This window comes from Trachurus japonicus, chromosome 8 (genome assembly GCF_045865225.1).
Source record: "Trachurus japonicus isolate A0001 chromosome 8, Traja_1.0".
Classification (NCBI taxonomy): domain Eukaryota; kingdom Metazoa; phylum Chordata; class Actinopteri; order Carangiformes; family Carangidae; genus Trachurus; species Trachurus japonicus.
The window spans coordinates 1,304,476-1,320,433 of NC_140914.1; the positions used below are offsets into that span (position 1 = coordinate 1,304,476).

A 15,958-nucleotide genomic window follows, 5' to 3' on the forward strand; every position below is an offset into this window, starting at 1 on the left:
GACTCGTTCTCTGTCTCGCTGACCTCCGCCGTCCTGGCCCGCACAGGTACCAGGAGACTGAGACCCCCCGTCATGTCGGTCCTCCCCTTCTTGATCCGCCGCAAGTTGCAAAAACCCTGCGGACGCCCAGACTCTCCACTCCTCTCCCACACTTCAGCACCTGTTGGCACGCACCACCGTCCTTTTTTTTGTTTTGTTGTTGTTGATTGAATGAAGTAGGTCTATAACTAATAATAATGCAACGTAGCTATAGCCTAACTAAATAGGACGCGCATGAGTAATCAGAGAACAGGAGGCTGTTTACGCTACTTTTAAAAGGAGTAAAGTCATTTAAAACGAGGAGCGAGCCGAGCTGAGTCGACACGGTGCAGCCCAGGACAGGTGCTGAAGGTCGGATGAGAGGAGTGGACAGACCGGGCAGGAGCAACCAGCTGACGTCTCGTCGGTCCTCGGCCGACTTTAATGTCTCGAGACACCCGCTATATTTGCATAGAACAATGTTTGACCCGGCGTTTATATGGGATGGGCGTTTAATATAAAAAATATTTTGCTACACCCGGCGGTTAATTGGGACCGGCGGCAATTTGGGACTCGGCCATTATTTGAAGTTTTGTAACAATAAAATAACCTAATAAAATAACGTATATCTCTACTCTCTACTCTACTCAATAATATAAACAGGACTTGTATTGTGCTTCGTTACATTGTTACACATCACTAATGCTAACGTAGTTAATCGGGGATTGAAGCTGTTACATTTCTAACTTTGACAATAACAACCGCCACCTTATTTGTTTCTTCTTCTTCTTCTCCTCTTTCTGTTTTGGTTTTGCGTCACTACGTCATGCATTATGTATGTGTTTAGTCCGCTGAGCTTTCACACTGCATACGAACCGAACCAGGGTTCACTTGCAAACGGACCGAGACCCCCGTTTTCAAGCGGACCAGAGTTCGTTTGTTTGATCCGCACCAGAGTTCGTATGAGCTTTCACACCTGCCCAAACGAACCGGACTATCCGAGCAAACGAACTCTGGTCCGTTTAAAGCGGACCAAAGGAGGACAGTGTGAATGCGCCCTAAGCCTATAGCAGCGTAGCTATAAAATGGTTCAGAGCTACCTGAACCAGCCCTAACTAAAAGCCCTGTCATAAAGGAAGGTCTTAAGTCTAGACTTAAATGTAGTTAGAGTGTCTGCCTCTTTGACCCATGGAGAGAGCTGGTTCCACAGTAAAGGAGCCCGGTAACTGAAGGCTCTACCTCCCAGTCTGTTTTTAGAGATACTGGGAGTCACTAACAGACCTGCGTTCTGGGAGCGGAGTGCTCTGGTAGGACAGTAAGGAATGATTAGTTCTTTCAGATAGGTTGGAGCTTTATCATTAAGAGCCTTATAAGTCAGCAGAAGGATTTTGAAGTCTATTCTAAATCCTACAGGAAGCCAGTGGAGAGAAGCTAAGGTGGGAGAGATGTGCTCTCTCTTCCTAACTCCTGTCAAAACCCTCGCTGCTGCATTCTGGACCAGCTGGAGACTCTTTAGAGAGTTTTTCGGACATCCTGACAGGAGAGAGTTGCAGTAGTCTAGCCTAGAAGTGATAAATGCATGTACTAGTTTCTCAGCATCACTCTGGGAGAGGATATTCCTAATCTTAGTGATACTGCGCAGATGGAAGAAGGCGGTCCTAGTCACGTGCTTTATGTGGGAGCTAAAGGAAAGGTCCTGGTCAAAAATGACTCCAAGGTTCCTCGCGGTTGTACTCGGGGTCAGGGTGATGCCATCTAGAGTAGCGATCTGATTGGAGAACGTGTCCCTGAGATGTTTAGGTCCAAACACAATAACCTCAGTTTTATCTGAATTCAGTAGCAAGAAGTTAGAGGACATCCAGGATCTAATGTCTTTCAGACAGTCTTGCAGATTGATGAGGCGGCTTCTGTCATCTGGCTCCATGGACAAGTAGAGTTGCGTATCATCAGCATAACAGTGAAAGTTGATTGAGTGCTTCCGGATGATGCCACCTAATGGGAGCATGTAAAGAATGAAGAGGATTGGCCCTAAGACTGAACCCTGCGGTACACCATACGTAACTCTGCTATACTCTGAGTGGTCGTTATTAACATTAACAAATTGAAACCTGTCAGATAAGTATGACTTAAACCATTTTAGGGCAGGTCCTTTAATCCCTATTTCATGATCTAGTCTCTGCAGCAGGATGCTGTGGTCGATGGTGTCGAATGCAGCACTGAGGTCCAAAAGTACAAGAACAGAGACGAGACCTCTGTCTGAAGCTATAAGAAGATCATTAGAGACTTTGACAAGTGCTGTTTCAGTGCTATGGTGTTCTCTGAATCCAGATTGGAAAGCTTCAAAGAGCTCGTTGCTGTGCAGATGTTCATGTAGCTGCTCCAGGACAATCTTCTCAAGGATCTTAGAGATGTAAGGAAGGTTGGATATAGGCCGATAGTTGGCAAGGACATCTGGGTCAAGAGAAGGTTTTTTAAGTAAAGGGTTAATGACAGCCACCTTGAAGGCCTGTGGCACGTAGCCTGTGGCTAAGGAAAGATTGATTTGGTTCAGAAAAGAAATGTTAATTAAGGGGAAGACATCCTTAAGTAGTCTTGTCAGAACTGGATCCAGCAGACATGTGGCTGACTTGGAAGAAGTAATTGCAGAAGTTAAGTCTGACAGGTCGATGGGAGAGAAGCTGTCCAAGTGTGTACCAAGTCTGGGAGGTGCTTCTATGGGTATCGTAATCTGTGGTCCATTACTAGCAATTTTTGTTCTAATATTAATTATCTTTTCGGTAAAGAAAGTTAGGAAGTCGTTGCTGCTGAGAGTTGGAGGGATGGATGGCTCAACAACACTATGGTTCTTGGTTAGCCTGGCCACAGTGTTGAAAAGGAACCTGGGGTTGTTCTTATTCTTTTCTATTAGAGATGAATAGTAATTGCTTCTAGCATTACGGAGTTCTTTTTTATATATTAATAAACTATCCTTCCAGGCTTGACGGTCTTCCTCATGTTGGCTGGAATGTGTTTTCCTTTCCAGCTGTCTGGTCTTCTGTTTCAAAGCGCGCAAGTTTGGGCTGTACCAGGGAGCTATTCTTTTCTGATTGATAACTTTCTTTTTGAGGGGAGCTACAGCATCAAGTGTTCCAAGGAGTGTTGCTGCAGTGCTATCCACAAGATAGTCCACCTGTGTGGGGGTGAAACCAGCATAACTGCCCATAGTATGGTTACAGAATGTGGTGAAGTCAGCATCACTGCCCATAATATGGTTACAGGATGTGGCAGCAAGCTCTGCTGGAATAAGCTCTTTAAATCTAGAAACAGCCGTGTCAGATAGACATCTACTGTAGCGGGATTTTTTCCCAGGTAGGATATAATTTGTTAAAGTAAATTCAAATGTTATTAAAGAATGGTCAGACAAGACGGGGTTCTGAGGAAGAAGCTGATGTGGTGTTTCCACGGTGATGGAACATGAAGGTGATGACATCAGTGGCTGTGTTCGAAATCACCCCCTATCACGGATGTAGTGCACTATATAGTGTGTTCGCCATTTTGTAGTGTTGTTCGAATTCTCCGCGATTAATTTCATCCACTATGTAGTGGATGACAAAACACCCACAATGCACCGCGAAATTGAGTGAACAAGCGATGTACACTACTTTCTACTCCCGTATCCCACAATGCAATGCGGTCGTGTTTTGCCAGAGAAGAAGAGGAAGCTAATTAGCATGTTAGCTACGATTTATTTAGGCAATTTACCAAAACAACTCCATTGGCTCCATTTGCCTCGCCCGAGGAGCAGGAGTTGGGCAGCAGCATCCGAACATTAACAGGCAGCATTAAATCAATCTAATTAAGAAACTGTAGTAGAATATGTAGTAAATACGATCTGACGAGCTAAGCTAATAGCCACAGAGCCGCTAACGGGCTCACGGTCGGGACACACAACAGTAGTTTACCAAACCAAACTTCCGATATTTCAACAGTTTATTGTCCGAGTAACACAACCACACAGAATCACATCCTAAAATGTTCCCGCAAGTGTCTGGTTTTTATTATTTTATGTTTTATGTGTCCGGTTTGTTTCATACATCCATGGCTTGTTTACATGATTCTCGGCGCGTCTGCTTCCGTCACAGCAACACCTGGCGCATCAGCTGACGCAACCACGTCCAGAAAATTACCGTCTAGTGTCCGAATTCTCCTCCCGTCATTCCCTACATCGTGTACATGATGTAGTCCACTATATGATATACATGATGTAGTGGATAGGGAGTGAGTGAGTGAGTGGATGATTTCGAACACAGCCAGTGTCTCTGGGTTTCCACCAGGTGGCACTGTTGGCTCTGACTTCATCCAGATGTTTTACCCTCTCCTAGAGAACATTTTTAATGTTTGTTGTAGTTGATGTAAATTTGCTGGAACCCTGAGATGATGATGAACATGTTTAGAAGGCAAGGCAAGGCATCTTTATTTATATAGCGCATTTCATACCAAGGCAACTCAATGTGCTTTACATAAAGACAAAACATTTAAAAAAAAAAAAGAAGAATAAGACAGAATAAAAACAAACAAAACACTGAAAACAGAGTTAAAAGCAAGAGCAAATAAAAGTAAAATAAAAGAAAATAGATAAAGTTTTAAGTTCTCAGCTATAAGCATGTGAAAAGAGAAATGTTTTTAACCTGGATTTAAAAGTGCTGACAGTTGGGGCTGATTTCAGAAATCTGACACACTCATATATTCCTCATATGCATATATACATATATGTGTGTGTGAGTGTGATTATACTTTATGATTTAATGTTTGATATTTCTCTGTTGTTCTTTACAGTAAAGGGTTAAATAAGCCTGACACACACTCACATAAACACACACATCCGCCAGATGTAGCTCCACCTCCACAGTGAAGACAGACGACAGCAAGAAGCAAAGCTAGAAACACTCGGTGAGTTTTTCAAACATTTTATTCTCTTTTCTGTTTCTTCCCCTCTTCCCCATCTCTCTGTCTCTCTGTTTCTCTTCCTCTGTCTCTTGTCTGAAGAGTTCTAAAACTTGAACTCGCGTGTTCGTTTGATGAAGTACGCAGGAGACGTTCAATTACAAAATTTTCCAAAATTTATTTATAAAAGAATCACCTAGGAAAAGAGATTGTGTACAGAGCTTCGGACCAGACTAAGTTCCCTGATCACATACAGCAGCAGCATCAGTTCACCAAGTCTGATGCTGTCTCCTGTCCCTGTCCGGTTTTATAGTTACTGATTACACAAATGCAAGATATGATGTAATTGATGTAATGTGCATCCTCATTGGCTGGAGTCCGTACGCCATGACCTCGTGTCTGACCCCAATCTCATGCTTGGTGCTGATCAGCTGTTGATAGCTCCTATTAAACAAGGGACAAGAGAAAGAGAAAAGGACAAGACACGCAACCCCCCTCATTCGTCAGCTTTCCCCTGTGTCAGCTGACTATCACAGTTACACTAGGTACCAAGACCAGATATCCCAGTTGTTTATCAAACAACCAGTACACTCAGTCCCTGTGTGTGACTGCTACCTCCCCTGTCATGTGTATGTCATTCTCTGGGCTGTAAGAGCAAAACACAGTAATTACACCAATTATAGAAAAGTTGATTACATGCTTCATTATTAAACTGATTGTCACGAGCTTATCATATGTCTAAGGCAAATGTCAATATCCCAAACATTATAGCAATATACGATTTTGGGGTAAATATCACAACATGTCCTACAGCTGTTTAACTTCTCCTTGTTCAGTAACTTGTTGCTTTGGGTTTGTAGAAGTTTTATTGTTCCTGCCCTGAGAATGTGGAGCGCATGGCGTCTGTCCCACTCCGGCTTCCTATTTAACCATAGGCTACATTTTTCTTTATTTTTGTGTCCATTAGGCCGACCTCCCATCTCTCCTCTAACCTAACTAACTCTAACCCTAAACCCAGTACCGGTTCACCCAATACGCACACTACGCACGTTGCGTAGGGCCCCGCAAAATAGCAGAGGCCCCGTTAAAAAAAAAAAAAAAACTGACGACGTGATGTGTAGCCTACCGGATTCCCAGTACAGCCTAGCAAGACAGCGTTTAGCACGCCACGATGAAGCAGAGTTATCCCTCGGGGAATTAGGGGGAAGAAACAGCTGACAATGACCTGCAGGAACAGCAGTCAGGTAACTCTCCTCTCCGGGTGGGAGAGTGGGAGGGAGGGAGGGACTAGTCCGTGTTTGACCTGCATCAACAGGGCAGTGGGCCCTGGGTGAACCCCGGTCTCTGTGTGCGTCTTGCTGGCTTCTATAATTTTAGTTGTAGTGTAGTTACGTCTACACTTATACAAAATGGAAAGCAATGGATAAATATTGACTAAGATTGAATTTTGTTTGCTTGGATAGCCTACATGCAAATATAGATGCAGAATCAAACAAAACTTGTGAAATATTATGACAATGGTGCTAAAAATAATAATAATTATATAATAAATAATAATTACATAATTACCTACCCCCCCCCCCTTTGAAGTGAAAGTAAAACAAGTGCAGCCAATTAGATGGAGCTGAATTAATAGTAGCTTTATCTAGAGATTATTTAATGGTGGGTTTTTTCAAACATTAACATGTTTACATGCATTGTTTACATTTAGTTTGATTTGATTTGTTCTGAATTTATTCTTAGGTTTAGACCAACACTTGCAATACGTTTAAAGGGGGGTATCTTGGTGTTGGAAAACCAAACTGGGTGTTCAGGGTGCGACTGTTGAAAATTTTTGGGGTTCAGTTAGGAGGGCCCCTTAGCAGAATTTTGCCCAGGGCCCCATGGAGGTCTGAACCGGCTCTGCCTAAACCTAACCCTAACACTGTAGAATAACTATAGGTTGTTTATTATTAATAGGTAGTCGGAGAAATGAGCGGTCGGACTTTTGGGCGGTCGGACTGACGTATGCTTCCCGAGAACGTGTTGGCACTGAGCTCAGTGACGTGAATGAAGGCGGGAAAGGAGATGTGGAAGGAAAGAAAAGGGGGAAGGATGGGGGTGGGTGGGGTTGTTTCTCGTGTGGTAACGATGAAAAGTAAAAACACATTTGACACTTTCCATTTAGTTGAACTGAATCGGTTATTGGTTAAAACAGTTTAGGTTTGACTTCAGGTAGAAACAATGATAATCAACATTAACTGTTTCAGAATAGTAATAACATGGGGCGTCGAGTGGCACAGTAGGATGAGCACCGGTTCGAATCCCGCAGTGGGCGGCCCTTTCCTGCATGTCATTCCCCCTCTCTCTGCCTCCCCAATTCTTGTCTCTCTCAACTGTGCTATCAAGGCATGAAAAGCCAAAAAAAATATACTTAAAAAAAATAAAAATAGTAATAACATCTTTATTTCTGGTGACGACTCATTCCCCTAACCCAGTGGTTCTCAACCTTTTTACATCAAGGACCTAAATTGACACAAATTAGACCACGCACCCCCATTGGACAAAATAGAAATACACAAATATTTGTTCTGAGACTGAAGAACGGCACTTTTTTAGTCAGTGTTCAAAATAGGGCCAATGGCGTTAATTTCTGGAAATATTGTAGAGAAATCTCTGGAGAAAATTGGTAAAAATTCTCCAAAAACATTTAAACATTTCTTGAAGAAACTGGTAACATTTCTCAAAAATGTTTTTTTTTATTCTAGAAAAAGTGGTAAAATACAAAAAAAAAAAAAAAAGTTTAAAAATTCTAGAAAAAAAGGTAAAACTTCAAGAAAAGGGACCCCCTTCAATCCCCTCAAGTGCCCCTGGGGGTCCCACTTTGAGAACCACTGCTCCAATGACCAATCGCCACTGTCTATAGACCGAATCTCCTTGTTGTTTACATTCTACTTCCTGGTAGAAAACCAGCTGTAATGTGAATGAGATCAATAGTAACGAACGAGAGTTTAGCTATATATCATATTTTTCACGCCCTATCACCGTTTAGACAAATCTGAAATGATTGAAGAAACATTACTATTTCTGTGTGTGTGTTTTGTGTTGCTATGTGTTGTATTTATTCAATTTGGGGGAATCACAGTGTCTAGAAAGCATCAGTGGCTCAGCTGACAGGGACAGCTAACGGTAGCTAAGCTAACGGTAGCTAAGCTAACGGTAGCTAAGCTAACGGTGGTAGCTAAGCTAACGGTAGCTAAGCTAACGGTAGCTAAGCTAACGGTAGCTAAGCTAACGGTAGCTAAGCTAACGGTAGCTAAGCTAACAGCGGTAGCTAAGCTAACGGCGGTATCTAAGCTAACGGCGGTAGCTAAGCTAACAGCAGGACGTCAGCTGTTAAAACCCTCCCGTTGTGGGACACGACATGAAACTACTCCAGTTAGCTCAGTCATGTTGGAACTCTCAGATATCCGCTGCGGAGGAATAATATTTTTTCATGGAGCGTTTATTGAGTCACTGAGTTATTAAAGTTAAACAGGTAGCTAACCGTTTTTTAGCCGGGCTAATCTATGATAACCTGGACTAATTACAAAAATGTGCACATGTTAAATAGGTAATGTTTGTCCAATCGTTGGTTTTATAAACTTTACAAACATCAGATTAGTCTAAACGGTGATATAGTGACATGAAAAAGTAGATAAATATAGAGAAACTCTCGTCCGTCACTATTGTTCTCATGCTGGTTTTCTACCAGGAAGTAGTTGTAAACAACAAGGAGATTCGTCCTATTGCTACATGGTGTTCACCTCTCAGCCAATCCGATGCCAGCTTATCCAGACCGGTCACAGATCACATGACGTGTTTGTTGTGTCTCCAGAGACGATGGCCAACCTCAGAGGCCAGCTTCTGTCCACGCTGAAGGATCTGTCTGAGCAGGACTTCACAGAGTTCAAGTTTCACCTGGGTGACAAAACCCTGAAGCCGTACATCCCTCGGGCCGACCTGGAGCACGCCGACCGGCCCAAGACCGTGCAGCTACTGCTGGCTCTAAACCCCCAGACGGCCCTGGACAGGACCATGGAAATCCTGGCGAAGATCAACAGGAACGACCTGGCACAGGAACTGGAAGATGTCAAGGTCCAGGTCCAGGGTGAGGCAGCTGGCAATAATCAATAACTCCCAGGAACTGATGATTTATTTATTTATTTTTTATTTATTTATTTATTTTTATGTTTATTTAACAGGGACGATACATGCAACATTGCCACAAAGAATGAAAAATGTGATGCATACGAGACATCTAGTTTCAGCTAATGGTCAGTCTTTGTCCCTGGTCAGGCTAAAGAAGGATAAAAGATACCAATAGATAGATAGACCCATGACGAGGGCGGGGGCTGCTAACTCCATCAGGACGTTATGGTGCGTTCAAGGCAGCCCGTAACTCGTGTTTTTCCGACCTGTGAAGTGGTACCAGTTCGATCTGGTACGAGTTCACGGGTCAGAAGTTACGAGTGGCCGTTATAGTGACTTTCACAGGTAAAACAGGTCGGAGAAACACGAGTGGGTTGCCTGGAACGCTATACAAAAGTCGTACGTTTGTGACTTTGAAGCTGTAATTTACGGTTTCAAAAGCCTGCCTGGAACGCAGCATTAGCCAAAACCACCGGATCGCTTACTTCTGCTTTAAATACATTAAACATTAGTAAAATGCTGTATTGACAGTGACTTGACAGAAGTTAATGTTCACATTTCTGCTGTTGCTTAAGCCAGTGTTTAGCTTTAGCACTAAACATCTTTAGTTCTGTTTGGGATTAGATTTCTGGTGGTAAAGAACTCCATAGGTGTGTATACCCAGCACTGAGAGGGATGATTGACCGAATGTTGTCCTGCACCTTCGAATTTTTCGAATTGTACAGTTTTGCTTGGTTATGCTCCTTGTCGTTGTCCCACAGTTTGTCTGATTTAGTAAAAATCTGTGACATGGCTTGTTGTGTCACCCTGAGACCAGCTACAGAGTGAAAACCAGTTGGATCAAACCTGTGCTCACTTCCTGTCTCTGTCTGTTCCAGGGGATATGAGGTAACTGGGTTGCCATGGTGACCGCCTCACCTCTGCTGACCAGGAAGTTTCATCTTCAGTCGTGACCTCTGGGGGCGGAGCCTCCTGGTGCTGCACTGCTTTTAATAAATTCATATTGTTTCTTAACCACTGTGTCATTTTTATTCCAACTGGTCTGAGATCTGATCAGAGACACAACATTAACTCAACTCAACCCAGTGATAAAATATATATATATATATGTGTGTGTGTGTGTGTGTGTGTGTGTGTGTGTATATATATATATATAATATAATATAGTTATGTGTGTGTGTGTTGTGTGTTAGCTGTGTGTGTAGTTGTATATGATATATATAATTTTATATATTATAATATATGTGGGTGTGGTGTGTGTGTGTGTGTGTGTGTATATATATATATATATATGTGTGTGTATTGTGTGTGTTGTTGGTGTGTGGTGTATATAGTTACAGGCCAATGTCTGGGACACTCCTTCTCATTCAATGTGAGTTAACTTTATTTCACTGAAGGCACACAACAAAACTATGAGGAATTAACAAAAAAGTGTTGAAAAAATAACTGAAAACACTTTTTCTGTTTCTTCTTTTTCTTCGCTTTCTTCTTTATTTCTTCCTCTCCTTCTTCACTCCTCCTCCTCCTCCTCTATCTTCTGCCACCACCAGTTCTAGTTTCTTCAGAGTAGCCCCACCCCTTTGCTCTGATTACTGCTTTGCACACTCTTGGCTTCTCTTGATGAGCTTTCAAGAGGTTGAACCTGACCTGAACATGGTTTGCCACTTCACAGGTGGTGTGCCTTGTAGTCAGGTTCATTAGTGGAATTTCACTGAGAATCTACAATGTAAATAGTCATGAAAATAAAGGAAATGCATCGAGTGTGTCCAGACTTTTGACTTGTACTGTTATATATATATATATATATATATATATATATATAAATGAAGAGACCATGCACTTCAAAATCATCAGTTCCTCTGGTTTTACTACTTTGAGTAGTAAAACACTTTTGTTTCATTCTATAACTGACAACATTTCTCTAAATTTAAATATTGTCATTTATTTGCAGAAAATGTGAACAGTCAAAATAACAGAAACATTCTGGTGTTTTCAGACCTTACCGTATAATGCAAAGAAAACAAGTTCATATTCATTTTAAAACAACACAACACAACACTACTTTTTAAACTTAGGAAGAGTTTAGAAATCAACATTGGTGGAATAATCCCAATTTTTAATGGCAGCAGTGTTTTTTATATAAAATCTTTATAAAATTGATAGGAAACTGAATTAAATTAGTTAGATAAGAATTTTACATAAAAATGAAAAGTACTTGAGGATGAAGCAGACAGCTGCAGCAGGTGTTAGTGACATCACAGTGAGGAGGTTTTTTCTCCAGGGTCTTAGTGAGGGACGGCAAGACATTTTAACATTTAACAGCCAGACTGGATGTGTTGTAGATCTCTGTAATTCAGTTTTGCCTCTTGTCAAAAAGAACATCTCAGATCCACAACTCCGTTCTGTCGTCACTGGAACAATTCTGGTGTTTGGGGTTTGTCATTACAGATATCTACAGTTCAGTTGCAGATATCCACTATGTGAATTACAGATATCTGGAACTGAATTACCACTAGTACTAATTCCAGTTTGAGATATCTACAATTTGATTCTGACTAGTCATAATTCCAGTTCTAGATATTTCTAATTCACCCCAATTAAAGATATCTACATGTCCCTGTTCAGATATCTGTAACTGGAATTATGACTAGTCAAAATCACGTTGTAGATATCTCAAAGTGGAATTAGTACTAGTCATAATTCAGTTACAGATATCTGTAATTCACATAGTGGATATCTGCAACTGAATTGTAGATTTGTTTATTTATTGGTTAATTAACTCAATTTTAGTCACATTCCACTTTGTTGACTCCCCCCACACACAAGAGGACTTTTGATCGAAATGGTCACGATTGTCGGGTCCTACAATCTGACCCCCAGACTATCTAACTGGTTCTATCTGTCATTTGAATGTTAATTAAAACATTTGTGTTGTATTTGATTTTGTTCTTGAGTCACTTTGTGTTGAGAAAACAAAAGTGCTTAATTGACCAATCCCCATGATTCTGTTACTAGTCCGACATTAGTTCTGGGATATGTGGTTGTCAAGCTGTCAGGATTCTAGCTGTTACTGAGCTGGGGTAAACTGAGACACGAGACCACTTTTTTTAAAACAATCATATTTTCACTGCCCTTTGCTCTAAATACATTCTGATAATTTCCATTGCTAGGAAACATCCTGAATTAATGGGAAATGTGTAAATTTGACTGATAGATCATTTTAGCTCGCTTGGAGGGGAGCAAATGTAAAAAGTGTCTCACTTTACCCCACTCTCCCCTACACATGAATGGTTACAGTGAAGGAAGAACGTAGTTGCAGATATCTGAAATGTTCTTTTTGACAAGAGGCAAAACTGAATTACAGAGTAATAAATAAGAATAAAAAATCCAACTATTCAGAATGTAGTTATGACCAGTCAGAAAGACGTTGTTGATATCTACAATGTTAATTCTGGAGAGTCAAACTTAGCTTTTAAATGTTAAATCTGCTGGTCATATTCTCCAGAGTGTTAGTGAGGTTGGTGCTGAGTGTGAACAGCAGGGGGCGCCGCTCACCTGCAGCCTCCATCAAACAGGATGTAGACTTAGAGAGGGAGGGGGGGGGGGGGCAACAAGCTGGGACTGGCAGGTCAGGGAGGGGGAGAAGAGGAGGGGGGGAGGGGCCAGAGGGAGAGAGACAGGAACCTGTTTCTGTGACTGAGACTCGTCCCTTCAGGAACAGCAGAGAGAAAACAGAACAGCAGCAGGATGGTCCACTTCAACCACAGGTAACACACTCACTCTCCGTCTGTGTGTGTCTGTGTGTAGGTGTGTGTGTGTGTGCAACGAGTAGGTGTATGTGTGTGTGAGAGCAACTAGTGTGTGTTTGTTCTGTGTTTGTTGGTTTTTACTTTAAAACTTGTTTCCAGTGGTAAAAGACGTAGTTCTGCTCCTATACAGTCTGATTACAGGCTGGTGTGTGTGTGTGTGTGTGTGTGTGTGTGTGTGTGTGTGTGTGTGTGTGTGTGTGTGTGTGTGTGTGTGTTGGCTGGAATGTGTCACTGGGTGTGTTTAGTGCAGCACTGTGTCCTACTTACAGACTTTACATTGACTGACTGAACAAACACAACACGGGAGAAAATCCTGAAAGGTTCGGAAAGGTTGAAGGTGTTGAAGGTTTTGGTTCCAGTGGATCCAGACCCGATCCAGACCCGATCCAGACCCGATCCAGACCCGATCCAGAACGGATCTAGTGGATCTAGTGGATCTGACGCTGCAGACTTGTGTTACCCAGGGGGCAAAATCCCAGTTTTTTGGAAAACAGACACAGAGTGTTGTAAAAGGTTTGACAGCAGAAATGATTAAAACCTGGGTGGACAACCCGGTCAACTAGCTGCTGGAAAGCTACAGGGGACAAAACCCCTTTCTGGGGTCATTTTGCTGGAGAAATGATGTAAATGCAAATATTTAGGTACTACAATGGCATAAATAGTCATACAACTATAACATTTGGCAGAGAGTATCTAGGACACATAGGGGGAGGCAGGAAAAAAAGATACTGGGGGTTGTGGCAACTCCATTTTAAGATATCACCCTCAAAACACACCCAAAAAAAAGACCAAAAAAAAAAGGTACTGTTCGCCTGACAAATTCTCATGAAAAGTATTATTTTTCAGCACTTTATTGGAGATTTATCTATGACTCACATGTATATAGAAAACTTCCTTAATTCATAAGCTTCCATTTGAGTCCCAGATAGCCTTTCTATCTCCAAAGCCCCACTTGCTGTGGCCAACGGTCTCCTCTATCTATCTGTTCACTTTGAGGAGACCAGAAACAGAATGGTTTCTGATCAGGCCAGTTAACATGTAGTTTTACATAATAGGTGTTGTATTGTTTGGAGACAGCCTGTAGCTTTCCAGTAGCTAGTAGAAAGGCTATCTTGGACTCAAATGGAAGCTTATGAATTAAGGAAGTTTTCTATATACATGTTAGGCATAGATATTCTCCATAAAGAGCTGAAAAATAATCATTTTCATGAGAATTTGTCAGGCGAACAGTACTTTTTTTTTGGTTTTTTTGGGCTGTTGAGGGAGATCGTCTTAATTTCGAAGTTGCAACAAACCCCAGAATCTGTTTTTTCATGCCTCCCCCTATGTGTCAAGTTAACTCTCTGCAATATGTTATAGGTGTATGACTATTTATGCCATTGTAGTACCTAAATAAAAAATAAAGGGGTTTTGTCCCCTGTAGCTTTCCAGCAGCTAGTTGACCAGGTTGTCCACCCAGGTTTTAATCCTTCAAGTTCCTACAGATCATTTCTGCTGTCAAACCCTTTTACAACAGCTCCCTGTCTGTTGTGTTGCTTTGCCCCTGAGTATGTTGTGTAAACCACAAAACAAACTGTAGAGAATCCGAGGTTGAAGAGCAGAAATAGAAGAGAAGTAAAAAAAAACAAACAAAAAAAAAACCGTTGGATTTCCTACAAGTTCATTTTTCACAAGTTGATGAAATGTTGAGTTTCACATGGAGAACACAACAACAACAACAACAATCAGCAACTTGTTCGGTTGATTTATGAGCTGGATTATTTGTAGTTTATAATTATAATTAATCAGATGCTTCTTCAAACCAGACATTTGTTTTCTTCTGTTTTTTACACTGTTGAAAAAAATCATTTCATGGCTTTTTGTTAAAGGATCAGGAACACAAGTCTGCACACGTTTACAAACAACCAACAACAATAATAATAAAGGAATAAAGAGGGTGTAGCCGATTTATTTACACAAAAACTGAATCTTATGTAAACCACAGTGAGTAAATTTAATCAACGTCAGTGTGTTGTTGACATGTCACAAACCATACAGCAAGTGATCTTATTAAAAAACACAGATTCCCTCAGAATAATAATTCAGTAGTAATAGGCTAATAATAATAATAATATTAATAAATAAATATTGATTCCTTTATTGTCAATAGTTACATACAACATAATGTAAAAAATCAAAACCAGACGGAGCTAACGTCATGATAAATAATAACAGAGACAGCTGAAGGAGATGAAAGAAAATAGAATAAATAAAGTTAAAGCAGAAGTAAACGATCCGGTGTGTATTGGATAATGCTGCGGTCCAGGCAGGCTTTTGAAAACCGTAAATTACAGCTTCAAGTCACGACTTACGACTTTGTAGCGTTCCATGCAACCAACTCGTTTGTTCTCCGAACTGTTTTACCTGTGAAAGTCCCTTATAACGGCCACTCGTATCTTCTGACCCGTGAACTCGTACCAGATCGATCTGGTAACACTTCATAGGTCGGAAATTACGAGTTACGAGTATGCCTTGATCGCACCATAACGTCTTGTCAGCCGATGGGAGTTATGCAGCCCCCGCCCTCGTCATGGATCTATTGGTCCTCGGCCCTACGTCACCACATTCAGGCGCATCCATTGACGGCACACACAGAGAGGACTGCCCCTTTATGCCGTTCTCTCTCCTTCATTGGATAAAGGGTGTAGGATACAAGGAAAGTTTTTCTACTTGGCTCAGAGCAGAGGCAGAGTGAATGACAGACCCGTGTTTCAGACCAAACACTCTATAGAAGTGATTGCTGTCGGAAGATACAACTATTTAAGACTTAGATTAACACACGAAATCATCACTTTATTCTGCCTTTATGATGGAAACGGAATAAAACAAACACACAAGTTTAGAAACAAAGGTAGAAAACTCATCTGAAACGGTCCTGAAATCCGTGTGATTCTTGTTGCTATGGTTTACCTGCAAAGTAAGGCAAGGCAAGGCAGTTTTATTTGTATATACCGTTGTTTACACCAGCTTGATAGGCTTCTGTTTGTGGGACGCTGCTG

General features: G+C 41.5%; 2 protein-coding genes across 2 annotated transcripts in view; both read left to right on the forward strand.

The window, feature by feature from the left end:
• The first annotated feature begins 4,912 nt into the window (after nucleotides 1-4,912).
• Nucleotides 4,913-10,125, forward strand: LOC146982262 (pyrin-like). Its single transcript, XM_085785355.1, has 3 exons — nucleotides 4,913-4,947; nucleotides 8,798-9,070; nucleotides 9,990-10,125. The coding sequence occupies exons 2-3, from the start codon at nucleotides 8,803-8,805 to the stop codon at nucleotides 10,001-10,003; spliced, it is 282 nt and encodes a 93-aa protein (XP_085641481.1). The 5' UTR covers nucleotides 4,913-4,947; nucleotides 8,798-8,802; the 3' UTR covers nucleotides 10,004-10,125.
• Nucleotides 10,126-12,764: 2,639 nt separating this feature from the next.
• Nucleotides 12,765-15,958, forward strand: part of arhgap27l (Rho GTPase activating protein 27, like) — a 59,581-nt gene continuing 56,387 nt past the window's right edge. The window contains exon 1 of the mRNA XM_085783283.1: nucleotides 12,765-12,878. The gene's annotated coding sequence lies outside the window, so the exon portion shown is untranslated. The remainder of the gene's footprint in view (nucleotides 12,879-15,958) is intronic.